Genomic DNA, 13,954 nt, shown 5'->3' on the forward strand with positions numbered 1-13,954 from the left:
TAGTGCAGTTATTAAAAGATACAAATGGATGTGGGGAAAATTACATTTTCGTTCTCCTGTTCTGTGACAGTACAGCTCCTAAGCTATGTATAAAAAAAAGTAAAAATCCAATGCAATAACAATGCATGAGATTAAGCCACACACAGATGGAAAATCTATAATTGGACTGATAGCAAAAATCTATAATTGGACTGATAGCAAACATAAAAGCATAAAAGACAGTGGTGCCTATAAAACTTCGGATATTTCTTCAGGAGGAAAAGAAAGGATAGGAAGGGAAAACACATTAAGGAAACAGCGTAATTCCTCCCCCCCCCCCCCCCCCATCCCACCCACCACCCCCAACCCATTTGCATCCTTCCTCTCCCTTTCTCTGCCTGTCCAATTCACGCACACAAAACTACATTCATGGAGACTGAGAATGGAGGAAACTTGTTTCAGATCATCCTTTGCTTTAAACCTCCAGGCTGAACATCTGGAAACAATTACTGACAATTATGACTGGACGGTTATAGTCAAAGTTTCCCTATTTAACACATTATAACATGGAAACTAATTGCAGTACGAGTATCAAATTTGGTGGCATTAATGTCCAGAGTATGGGGTGCATGATTTCTATGCATCACTGCACCACTGTCCGGTTCCACCTATGGCCACCAGGTGCCGTGATCAGTCATCATGATTCAGTGTCTCACACACCTGACCAGTTGCAGTGCACTTGTTGACGTGTCAACATAAGCATGGACAAAAGGAGCCGGGCGTTGTTGGTAATGCTGTATTATAAAAATAAGTAATGCTGCGGCTTGCACTTCAAGAATATCTCTGACTGAAATGATTACTGAAGGAATCTCTTTCTCCACATGCTGTGCGGAGCATAATGAAAAGTTCAAATCAACTGGAGAACTGGACATTGCTCCGGGAAGAGGCCGACGACCAGCTGTACCGAAGGTGTTACATGAAATCGCTGTTGTTAGGCAGACAGCGCCACGTGCAATTCGCGATTGTCAGGCAGTGCGCGTGCTGTGTCACGACAATTGGACATCCCATGGTCCATTGTACAGAAGATGCTTTGAACTATTCTCAAATGGTATGCCTACAAGATCCATATTGTACAGCAGCTTGCACCACAGGATGCAGAATGACATGTTGACTTTGCTCTCCAATTTCTCGCAAGGAATGAAGTTGACGAGGGCTGGGTCCCCCTCCGGTCACTGTGCATGAAGTTCCTCTGAATGGTGAATGTGTCACTGTATGGTGTGGCTTCACATCTACATTCTTTTTTGAACAGATTGGTGCTCAAGTACCAAAGACATGCAGTGTGACTGGCCAGTGTTACTGTGATATGCTTCGCGGCAAGTCATACCCTTCCTACAGGCGAGAGGTGCATTGAACGCAAGAGTTTTCATGCAAGATGGGGTCCCACTGTACATCGCTAGTGAAGTTCACCTGCTTCTCTGAAACACATTTGGAAATTATGAAATTATCAGCCGATCATTTCCAAATGCTTGGCCGGTGTGATCACCTGATTTCACTCCCCGTGATTTCTGGTTGTGGGGCTACCTGAACGACAGGGTTTACTGAGGAGAGCATTCACACATGTGCTGATCTGAAGTGTAGCATATGAAGAGAAGTAGCCATCACACCTACAGACATGCTTCCTTCTGCTGTGCAGAATGCAGTCCTGCTCTTTCAGACTCCCCTGGACACTGATGGGCACCATATTGAGCCCCTTTTGTAGCAGTAATGGTACTGGTAAGAGATGGGTCATTCACAAACTAACGGGTCCAAAGGAACGGTTCATCAAGATGAACAGAATGAGCGATGGACAAATTCTAAGGAACGGTCTTTCATAGTTCACTTTGGTCCCAGTTTTCTACTTATAATTCCCGGGAACAGGAAATGGTCGGTCTTTTCCAGCGTTGGTCCCGCTCCCGCTGGTCTGGGTCGTGGCTTTCTACTTATAGTTCCCGGGAACGGGAAACGGTCGGTCTTGTTCCCACAACGGCACATCAGCTGGTCTCGTTCCAGCCTCTGTCCCGTTCCCGGTGGTCTCGGTCTCCCTTGGCCGGACTCGTCCTTCTTCGCATGGCCACTTGTCGCAGTTCCACTGCTGACTGCTCCTAGTTAGTTCAGTATCAAATTGTTTTTCATTTCGTTCGCTGCGCATGCCCATTCTAGATCAGTTTCAAACCATTTTTTAACTCAGAACTTCTGGTTCTTTTCGTATTCTATTCAGCATCCATGACCGCTAATTAAAAGGTATTTTATAATTATGTAAATTACATAAAATTATGTGGTAACAAAATAACATATCAGCTTACTTCACTATTTCGATAAACAGTAGAAGAAATACTTGTAGAAAGGCAAGATTTTTTTTATTACACATGCAAAGGAAGTCGGCACGGCACACACAAGTGGCCATTTTCCATCTTTATTTGATCCAAGATAAAAGAGCATGTTGATTGTTATGGAAGGCAGACTGACTTACAACCGAATGAATGACGTCCGCATTCCATAATAGGGTGCATGGCATCACATTTTGAAAAGACAATATAACTTCTACAATATTACTTCAGTGGTACAGGGTGGTGCACGAAAAATCGGCCCCAAGTACTAGACTGCTCGTTGTCACCTACTAATCGTCATCTATTGTTTCAAAGTTGTTGTTTGCATTAGCTTATTTCTTATCTCTTCACTGCCTAATTATTACATGTTTATCTATTCTGCTCGTAGCGGTCAACAAATTGTGCGTAATTGGCGAGCAGTCAGTACTCGGGGCCAGTTTTTCAAGCTCCACCTTATATTATTTCACTGTGGTCAGCCACATAACATTACAGTTGGCTAAACAAGAAGTTTTTCAGAATCATGGAAATTACAGTTGTGTGAGAATTCTGTTATGAATAAAAACTCTGTACTCCAGGGCATATGCAAGTGCCCCCTGTTGGCGCCTTCCATCTTAAGTCACCTATGCTACGAATTTTCAGTTTTTCATAAGATCCATATACCATGCACAAATGAACGGTGAACAAGTAAAAATGAACAGTTCCCAAAAAAGAGCGATCACCAGTGAACTAGTTCCCAAGGATGAACGAGTTTGCCCATCTCTAGTACCGCTATGTAATGGTATGATGTATTGTAACAGCACATGAAAAGTGTTTCAACTGAATTGGTTCTACATTATTTCTCTTCCCCACGTCCTTGACGTTATGCTACCAAGTTTGCCATTTGTACGGTAATTAATTTTCATGTTATAATGTGTTAAACAGGGAAAGTTTAATTATAGCCACCTGGTAGATGTGATGCATTTCCCATCAGATACAGCATGATACTATTTTAGCAAGTAGGCTCTCTTTTTATTGAAAAAATGTTAGCAACATTATTTCACACATTAGAATTAAATTCTATAGTAATTAATTCATTTCTTTGTGTAAGCTATAAGTTGTTTTCTTAATGAATAATACAAAATTGTTGAAGCTTTTATGCACACTTCTTAATATGTTGACTCCTGGCTTTTGTCCAACATCTTCCGGCAACATTGTTTAATAATTTTACTGGCATTACACCAGCATGAGTGGCAGGGATTGTCAAATATTCATCTTCCATTGTTGGTGGCAGACTGAAATCAAGCCCATGGCCAGATGTTATAAGTACTCTCCACGCTAATATCCATGAGAGGCATGTTCCTAGTCATTAACACAGTAGCTCCTGGATTGTTACTTGCAAGATTTGTATGTTGCAGCATGGGAATTCAGGAGATAAAAGTAGATCTACATTCAGAGTACAGTTCAGTAGAGTGTACTGCATCTCCATTCGTTAATGGGGCAGTGCAGCTTGTGTACATTCCTCATTCTGTCAAGATGCTTTGATGGGTTAATTCGAGCTTAGAATGTGCTTATATTGTCACTTTATGGCAAGAAGGTTTGTCAACATGTAACTTGCACTCCAAAATGAGGTACGATACAGCAGTTTCATTTGAAGATTCATCTGCTTTTGTGACACAAATTTTAAAGGTCTGACTTGGAGTGGTCACCTGTGGTCAGCTTGTGACTACTAATTATAAGTTATAGCTCATAAATACCATGACAATAATTTAACAGGACTGGGGATTTGAAGGTAATTAGCAGGGCTGTTTCAAACCATACAGTCTGCAACCAATTCCAAATGATCAGTTTGGCCTCTAGGCATCCACACAAACAAACAACAGTACAAAACCCCACAGTACTTGAGTGCATGAGGGAGGTCAGTAAAGGAAAACCTAGAGTGGAATAACCAACAATCACAGTAGTCGTCTGTCTTGATGATGATTATAGAAGTGTGTGGAGGCGACCAGATATTTATTAATGTGTCTGACATGTAGTTCTATGTGTTCTGCGGGTAGATGAGGCAATCACATTTTGAGCTGATCTCATGTACAAATGCTGGATGCCTCTCACCACGATTGATGGTAATTTGAGAGCTTTGTAGTATCAGACAAGATCCTCGAGACTATTGTCTGGTCTTACAGTTAACATTTTGGTGAGGGGTTCGTCCTTCTATATGATAAGGCACAAATTGACCACACTCGTCCTGTAAATACCTTCCACTAGGAAGTAGGAATCAACAAAATGGAAAGATCTGCATTATGTAGTGATATGAACCTCATTGAGCATTCTTGGAAACAGTGAAACATGCAGAGTCTCATTGCAAAAATCCTCCTCACACACTGAATGACCTCTGGAGGACTCCTGTCAAAGAGAGGGTTAGGTGTGAGCAATGACATCTTAATTTCCTTATGGACATCATGGCTAGGAAGCTTAAAATATGTACAGTGCTCAGGTGGAGCAATGTAATATTGAATGTTACACGCAGGACGTTTCATCTCACGTGTGCGCTTCTGAATGGGTTGCCTTTATTTTGGTTATTGTTTTGTCTTTTAATTCAAGGTGAAGTTAATTAATTTTTATTTATAATTTCTTAAGGCTTATTCTTTCAATCCTTGAAATTTTTGCAGATATTCAGGAGGTGCAAAACTTTTTTTTAGCAGTTTGTAATCTGTAAGTGGTTCTATACAGTATTACAAATGGTCAAGATAGCCGGATGCTACCTGCAACCAGTGGACATGAGCTTCTTATTAAGAATTTCACACAAATTTCCCCTATGGATCAAGGCAAACATTTCTCATACATACACTTTTCCTTTTTAGGCTCCAAAGACATAATTTGCATCAACTTATTATTTTTATTTAGTAATATTTTCATTATTTTTTGCTGTTCTTAGTTCCTTATTTGTTTTTGCCTGTTCTGAATCTGTATGAGATTCTAGAACAGTATTTGCTTTATAAATTACACCAAATTAAGTAACTACATTTCATGTTGAAAATGCTTTTAAAGTCAGATATATTGGTTTTATACCAATATTCATTACAATTGTTGTGATATCTGAAGATTTGGAGTGATGCACACAGCTGTCAAATAAACTTTTGTGCATAGCAGTAGATTCAAATAATTCAGATACAATACTTCAATTATTTACCCATGAAAGAGAGCTGCACTGAATTTTATTGTACTGCATTAGATATTCCATCCAATATTATCACCATAACCATCCAGAGTTTGACATGCAGTGATGGATAAAGGCTTTCTCTAGACTTTTACTTGCATTACTGTATTAAGCTACAGGCATTAATATCGCTCCTGCGTGTTTTCTGTTGCCTTCCTTCTATTAGGTTATTGGCTTAAGTATTCCCCCCTTTCATGATTCCATCAAAGAATGTAGTTGTTGTGTTACCATGTATTCACCTGGCTGCTTGTCCTGCCCCACTTCCATGTCATTTTTATCACATTGAATTACGTGTTCCACTGCATTCTGTTCTCTGATTGATTTGTTTGTTTTCCTATCACTGCTGGTAATACATTTTTCGATTGGTCACTGAACAAAACTCAGTTACTGAATACTTTTCACATTTAAATTCTCACTTCCTGTCTTCAAAACCAGTAATACATATTGACTGTAAACTTTGCAGATACATAGGAATCTTAATTTTGAAATTCCTATTTAATTTACCAAAAGCGCACCACACCTTTTTCTTCTTCAGTGTTTTGATGTCCATCCAGTAACAGTTTCCAAAAGATCTACAGAAAAAGCTCATCAAATAATTTTATGACTGCATTGTTAATTTGCACTGGTTTATTTCAGTTATAATGGTTACACATTAGTCTCATCTTACTGCAATTAATTTTCAAGCTCACTTTAAAGCTTGCTCTTTTAAGTTCCTCCATTTCTTGGATGCAAACATTACAATATTGTTAAAAGCATTGAGGTGGGTCAGGTGTGGTCCGTGAATGTACAGGATGTGAAAACTTCCTGTAGAACAGCTTAGCATAATTTTGATATATGGACTTTCCTTATCTGACTTCAAGTTTCAGTACCAAATTTATCACTATCCTAATGTGTGTAGGCTCTGCTAAAGTTACTGTCTTCAATAAAACTAAACTGACGAAGTCATCAAGTTGTTTTATACATAGATATTTAGCCCACAATTACATGTGGTCGTCATCATGGCACTTTGTTTACTATTCAGTAATAAATAGAGGACCTATAATATGCAACTTCGCATCACAGACCAAAAAGTTGGTCTATGAAACAACTTGATGACACGGTCTCATGCCTGGAAAAGTTTTATTCGAGGTATCCTGATGATATGTAAGGAATCTGCAGCACTGACATACATTGAGGTGACAAAAGTCATGGGATAACTTGTAATATCATGTGAAACCTCCTGTTGCTTGGCAGGTGCAGCAACTCAACGTGGGATGGACTCAACAAGTCATTGGCAGTCCACCGCAGAAATACTGAGCCATGCTGCCTATATAGCCATCCAAAATTGCAAAAGTGTTACTACTGCAGTATTTTGTGAACGAATTGACCTGTCAGTTATGCCTCATAAATGTTTGATGGGATTGATGTCAGGTGATCTGAGAGGCCAAATTGTTTGCTCAAATTGTTCAGAATGTTCTTCATACCTATTGCAGACAATTGTTTCTTGATGACATGGCACATTGCCATCCATAAGAGTTCCATAGTTGTTTGGGAACATGAAGTCTGGAAGCTGTAAATGGTCTCCATGTAGCCGAACATAAGCATTTCCAGTCAATGATCGGTTGAGTTGGACCAGAGGATTGAGTCCATTACATGTAAACACAGTCCCACGATTATGGAGCCACCACCAGCTTGCACAGTGCATTGTTGATAACCTGGGTCCACGGCTTTGGGGTCTGCAACACACTCGGACCCTACTGTCAGCTCTTACCAACTGAAACAGGGATTCATCTGACCAGGCTACCGTTTTCCCGTGTACAGTCCAGTCGGTATGGTCACGAGCCCAGTAGAGGCGTTGCAGGCAATGTCGTACTGTTAGCAAAGACACTCACGTCAGTCACCTGCTGCAATAGTCCAATAATGGCTGATTTCGCCGCACTGCCCGAACATTTACATTAGTTATTTCATGCAGTGTTGCTTGTCTATTAGTACTGCCAACTCCGACATAAATGCTGCTGCTCTCTGATGTTAAGCAAATGCTGACAGCCACTGCATTGTCCATGCTGGTGAAATATGCCTGAAATTTGTTATTCTTGGCACATTCTTGACACTGTGTGCCTCAGAATAATGAATTCCCTAATGAGTTCCAAAATGGAGTGTCCCATGCACCTAGTTTTAACTACTCTTCCATGTTCAAAGTCTGTTAATTTCCAGCATGTGGACATAATCACATCGGAAACTTTTCGCTTGAATCACCTGAGTGCAGATGATACCTCCAACAGTGAACTGCCCTTTGATATCTTGTGTAAGTGATACTATTGCCATCTGTGTATTTGCATATGGCTTTCGTCACCTCAGTGTATATATTCTTCAATATGACCACATAGGTTGAAGCAATGCCTTGTTTCTCTAGGGCTGTTAATACAGATTTCACTGAAACTAAGTCAAAGGCTATCTCAAAAGCTATGAATTTCAGTGAAAGTGGTAATTCTGCTTGTTGCTCCATTTTTATAGTTTCATCTGTGATTTGAAATTGGCCCCATGTGCTGTATTCACTTCTAAAGCCAGCTTATTCCTTTGCCTGATTAAAATAAAGTGTTTTTTTCTTTGCACTTGGGAATAATTTAAGTAAATATGTTGTATGTTGTAGAGAGGAGGTTGATATGTCTGTAGTTTTTGACTCCTTTCTTGTAAAATACAATGATTATTGTATTATTTCAGTGTTGGCAAATTGTTTACCTCTGCCAAAATTCTGTAAACAGCTAGTAAGTTCCTTTTGTATATTTTTGGCTACAGCATTGAACTGATCTGTTCAAGCACCATCATTTTCTGGTGCAGTTCCTTTTTCACACCTCAAATGGCTTTATTCATCTCATCTGGCAATACCTGCAGGATATCATTATTTTCAACACACTCTCTCTTTTTCTCTGATTTGTCTTTTGAAGTATAGAAACATGTAAAGAAATTGTCATTTTTTTGTACGATTTTCTCTCTCTTGTTAGTTACTGTGACATTTTCACTAGTGTAATGTAATGCTCATCTATGGTAACTTTCTGTAATTTCTTCTCATACTCTTACGGTTCTAAGTTGTTTCTCTTTTTATATGTCCATAGTACTTTCTCAAATGCTCTTAGAGAAAAATGCTCCTCAGGACATTTCTAGACAGTTTTCTTTTTTTAAAAAAAAATTCATTATTGTTTGCTTGTAATTCTTGCCATCTGTGTAATAGCTGTTTCATTTCATCTGGTATTTTCTTTTCCTGTGCTCTGTTCATATTTGCACCATCTGTCTGCTTAAGTACCTTTGTTGAATAATTTTTTCCCTTGTGTGTGTCTTTATATTTTAAGATGCTGAACTGGTTGCTTAATTTAATGTGCTATGCCCCCTTATTCTCAAATAAATTACCATAATCTACATTTCTGACTTCTTGCTATCTTTGTATCTATTTGTACTCAACATTTTTTAAGTCTAAGGTCACTTTGTATTCTAAAGTATTGTAATGCTATTACATTATCTACAATTTCTTTATTGTTTGATAAAAAATGTTCAATTTCATTTTTAGTTTGATTGAGTTGTTGGCAGATCAACTTTATATTTGTTTTGTCTCACAAAAAGGTGTTAAGTACAAATGTGTTATTATTTTTGGCAATTTCTACTAGTGTGTGGCTGCTGTAATTTCAGATATTATATTTGAATTTTCTTCCCACTTTTAGTTCTACTTTCACATTACAATCTTCCATCATTATCTTATAAAGGGGTTTGCTATCTTTTATAAGCTTCTGTAACTCTTCATAGAGGTCTTTTGCTGCTTCATCAGAATGTGAGCATGTTGTGTGCACATAGACTTGGATAATTTCTGTAGAATACTTTCACTGGTATTTAAAAAAAAAATGTTTCTCTAAAATTTCTTCAATTTTGGTAATATTTTTTTTTTAAATTGCCTTGTTTCGAGTAAGAAGCATACCTTAATTTTCTACCTTTTCTTATATATAAAACAAAGATGATGTGACTTACCAAACGAAAGCGCTGGCACGTCGATAGACACACAAACAAATACAAACATACACACAAAATTCAAGCTTTCGCAACAAACTGTTGCCTCATCAGGAAAGAGGGAAGGAGAGGGAAAGACGAAAGGATGTGGGTTTTAAGGGAGAGGGTAAGGAGTTATTCCAATCCCGGGAGCGGAAAGACTTATCTTAGGGGGAAAAAAGGACGGGTATACACTCGCGCGCACACACACATATCCATCCACACATATACAGACACAAGCAGACATATTTAAAGACTGTTAATTTCCAGCATGTGGACATAATCACATCGGAAACTTTTCGCTTGAATCACCTGAGGGCAGATGATACCTCCAACAGTGAACTGCCCTTTGATATCTTGTGTAAGTGATACTATTGCCATCTGTGTATTTGCATATGGCTTTCGTCGCCTCAGTGTATATATTCTTCAATACGACCACATAGGTTGAAGCAATGCCTTGTTTCTCTAGGGCTGTTAATACAGATTTCACTGAAACTAAGTCAAAGGCTATCTAAAAAGCTATGAATTCCAGTGGTCTTTAAAGTGGATGGATATGTGTGTGTGTGCGAGTGTATACCTGTCCTTTTTTCCCCCTAAGGTAAGTCTTTCCGCTCCCAGGATTGGAATGACTCCTTACCCTCTCCCTTAAAACCCACATCCTTTTGTCTTTCCCTCTCCTTCCCTCTTTCCTGATGAGGCAACAGTTTGTTGCGAAAGCTTGAATTTTGTGTGTATGTTTGTGTTCGTTTGTGTCTCTGTCGACCTGCCAGCACTTTCATTTGGTAAGTCACATCATCTTTGTTTTTTTATATATATGAATAAGAGGGACCCGACCTGGTACAGAAACAAATAACCAGAGCCACTTCCTCATCCCCTCAAACCCAGAACCTCCCACAGAAGAACCACAAAAGTGCCCCACTTGTGACAGGATACTTTCCGGGACTGGATCAGACTCTGAATGTGGCTCTCCAGCAGGGATACGACTTCCTCAAATCCTGCCCTGAAATGAGATCCATCCTTCATGAAATCCTCCCCACTCCACCAAGAGTGTCTTTCCGCCGTCCACCTAACCTTCGTAACCTGTTAGTTCATCCCTATGAAATCCCCAAACCACCTTCCCTACCCTCTGGCTCCTACCCTTGTAACCGCCCCCGGTGTAAAACCTGTCCCATGCACCCTCCCACCACCACCTACTCCAGTCCTGTAACCCGGAAGGTGTACACGATCAAAAGCAGAGCCACGTGTGAAAACACCCACGTGATTTACCAACTGTCCTGCCTACACTGTGACGCATTCTATGTGGGAATGACCAGCAACAAACTGTCCATTCGCATGAATGGACACAGGCAGACAGTATTCGTTGGTAATGAGGATCACCCTGTGGCTAAACATGCCTTGGTGCACGGCCAGCACATCTTGGCACAGTGTTACACCGTCCGGGTTATCTGGATACTTCCCACTAACACCAACCTATCCAAACTCCGGAGATGGGAACTTGCTCTTCAATATATCCTCTTTTCCCGTTATCCACCAGGCCTCAATCTCCGCTAATTTCAAGTTGCCGCCACTCATACCTCACCTGTCATTCAACAACATCTTTGCCTCTGCACTTCCGCCTCGATTGACATCTCTGCCCAAACTCTTCGTCTTTGAATATGTCTGCTTGTGTCCGTATATGTGTGGATGGATATGTGAGTGTGTGCGAGTGTACACCTGTCCTTTTTTCCCCCTAAGGTAAGTCTTTCCGCTCCTGGGATTGGGATGACTGCTTGTGTCTGTATATGTGTGGATGGATATGTGTGTGTGTGCGAGTGTATACCCGTCCTTTTTCCCCCCTAAGGTAAGTCTTTCCGCTCCCGGGATTGGAATGACTCCTTACCCTCTCCCTTAAAACCCACATCCTTTCGTCTTTCCCTCTCCTTCCCTCTTTCCCTCTCCTTCCCTCTTTCCTGACGAGGCAACCGTTGGTTGCGAAAGCTAGAATTTTGTGTGTATGTTTGTGTTTGTTTGTGTGTCTATCGACCTGCCAGTGCTTTCATGTGAATTGTAAATAAAGTAAGCAGAGCTATGGTCACAGGAAATTCAGCTGAGACCTGCATATTTCTCAATCCCAGGGCATGGGACCAACATGAGCAGCTCACACACTGATCGTGTGCTTGCAGAGCCGTCAAGTTTCCAGTCAGTAATGTCATAGTCACACACATTAATTACATTAAGTTGATCAATCTTTGTCATACCCATAGTACATTTAGTTGAGAAGGCAGAAGACATTGACTCATCACTTCAGTGCAAGTTGGTGAGCAGCCCATCCATATTTCTTCTCTATAAATCAACGTATTGAGATTATCACCTTACTGATGCTAACAGCTGCATGGTGTACTCATGTGGATTCGATATTACGGTCTACTATGATTGGTTTCCATAAATTCTCACAAAAATGTAACTAAGGGATGTTCCTCAGTTCTTAGATCCATCTTTTGCAACTTAGTACAAAGAAATTGTCTCAGTGTCTGTAGTTATTTTGAGCAGTTAAAGAATTTATCTTGACGTTTATGGATGTTCTGAGTTATTTGTGCTCCATGGATTCAAAAGGTAAGAATCAAAATATATTTAATAGAAAATACAAAATATTTCATCAAGTGCATGTTACTCATTTCATAATTATTCCAAATAATTGTGTGTAATCCTAAGGCCATTATGCAAATAAGAAATATGTTAACTTTTCTGAAAAAAGTTGGCACGTGTTTTTGTGTACTGCACTGGATTGGATTGCATTTTACCCTGACACTTCATTTTATTTCATACCATGCCATTTCTGCTGTATTGCATGTTGTTCTTCTCCTCCACCAATCCTGCTTCTTGCTGCATGATGTCCAATCGTTCACGCTAGTGACAGAACTACTTTGACTCACTCTCATGCCTGTGCTATGCAATTACTGTTAAGTCACCTTCCGTTGTTAGAGTATTGTCTGTTTGCTCTGCTTTCATACAAGTGTGGCTTAAGTTCCAAAGCAATAATTCTTTTTGTGTGTATATATATCTCCTCCATCCTGCCTGTGTTCAGTTAATGTCCAGTAAGGTAATGTTTGTGTTTGTAACACAAGTTATTAATTTTCTGTGATTTTTTTGTTATTGTAGTTTTTAAATGTTTGTTTTTTAACTGTTCCTAATGGGCCCCTTTGTTATGTGCTTGCCATGTGTTTGATAATAAGGTGAATATTGTCACTATAAATGCTAATTATTTGATATGTCCTTTCAGGCGGCAGCACCCACCATGATCTCACTCAATGGCTTACACTCACCACTGTGCCTTTGATCACTAATTCTCAGAGGCATCATTTAGTTGTGCTTCCACTTTCATGAAGGAGAAATGACTGTTTTGTTTTTGTTATATTTTTTTGAAAATAAACTACTGTTGTTAATAAATTATTTGCTTCATTGACTTATCCTTTTTAAGGACACTATAATACTAGTAATGGAATGAGAGGCAAATCAAAAGAATGCATAATGTGAAATGCAAGTAATAGATCCAGCATGTGGGAAATGGTATTGTTATCAGAACTGACTGCCGTTGCTTAATTTGGCTACCATGTTACCAGAAGCTGTATAATTCCTGTGGCTGCTTGGTATCGTTTCTTGTGAAAAGTGGGCCAGAAAACTGTGGTTAATGAAATGAGGGTACACAGTTGGCAGCAAACAGCACATCAGTGATTTGAAGTACCTAACAATGGTATCTTGCTAAGATGCCAAAATACTGTGTAACTTGTATACTTACATTGGCTAACAAAGTTCTTTCTCCATTACAGGGTAAAATTTACTGTTAAATTAACAGCAGAAGCTGTCCAATGTGGAGGAAGAAAGATCATAATAATAACTTAATGTTTCTCAAACCACACTACAACTTTTGCAGTTACATTCAGTATTTTGTCCAAAATACAACATGGAAAGCTTTGTCAGAAACCTATTTATTTTACTTTTGCAAAATAATTTCCACTGAACTTGAACACCCATCAGATCATTGTTTTCTAATTGTAGTCTGGCACCTGGATATTCAGTTATCAAGCAGCTGCAAGGACTGAATTTCAGACACAGGGAAGTAAAAAATTTTCTCCATCAGTTTCCATATCTCAGGAATATTCTCTTTTTTAGAATATTGTATCAGTACTTGGAGAAACATAAACTCATGAAAAACTGAAATGTACAATATTAATGTTTCACAATAACATCATTAAAACAGTGGAAAATCCAGGATGTAATAATGAAAATATTATGAAAAGGATAGATTGCTATGCACGATATAGAGGGGATGTTGAATCACAGACAGGCACAACAAAAAGACTGCTGTACATTTGAGCTTTTTACACACACACACACACACACGCTCGCACATGCGTGCGCACCACTC

General features: G+C 39.3%; 1 protein-coding gene across 3 annotated transcripts in view; it reads left to right on the top strand.

The window, feature by feature from the left end:
* The window catches only part of LOC126194934 (uncharacterized), a 274,312-nt gene extending 261,337 nt beyond the window's left edge, over positions 1–12,975 (top strand). For all 3 annotated transcript variants that reach the window (XM_049933315.1, XM_049933317.1, XM_049933316.1), the window contains exon 19: positions 12,809–12,975. In XM_049933315.1, coding sequence (XP_049789272.1) covers positions 12,809–12,827 — 19 coding nt within the window. In that variant the 3' untranslated portion in view covers positions 12,828–12,975. The remainder of the gene's footprint in view (positions 1–12,808) is intronic.
* Positions 12,976–13,954: the final 979 nt, after the last annotated feature.

Source organism: Schistocerca nitens, chromosome 7 (assembly GCF_023898315.1).
Source record: "Schistocerca nitens isolate TAMUIC-IGC-003100 chromosome 7, iqSchNite1.1, whole genome shotgun sequence".
In the NCBI taxonomy this organism is placed as follows: Eukaryota; Metazoa; Arthropoda; class Insecta; order Orthoptera; family Acrididae; genus Schistocerca; species Schistocerca nitens.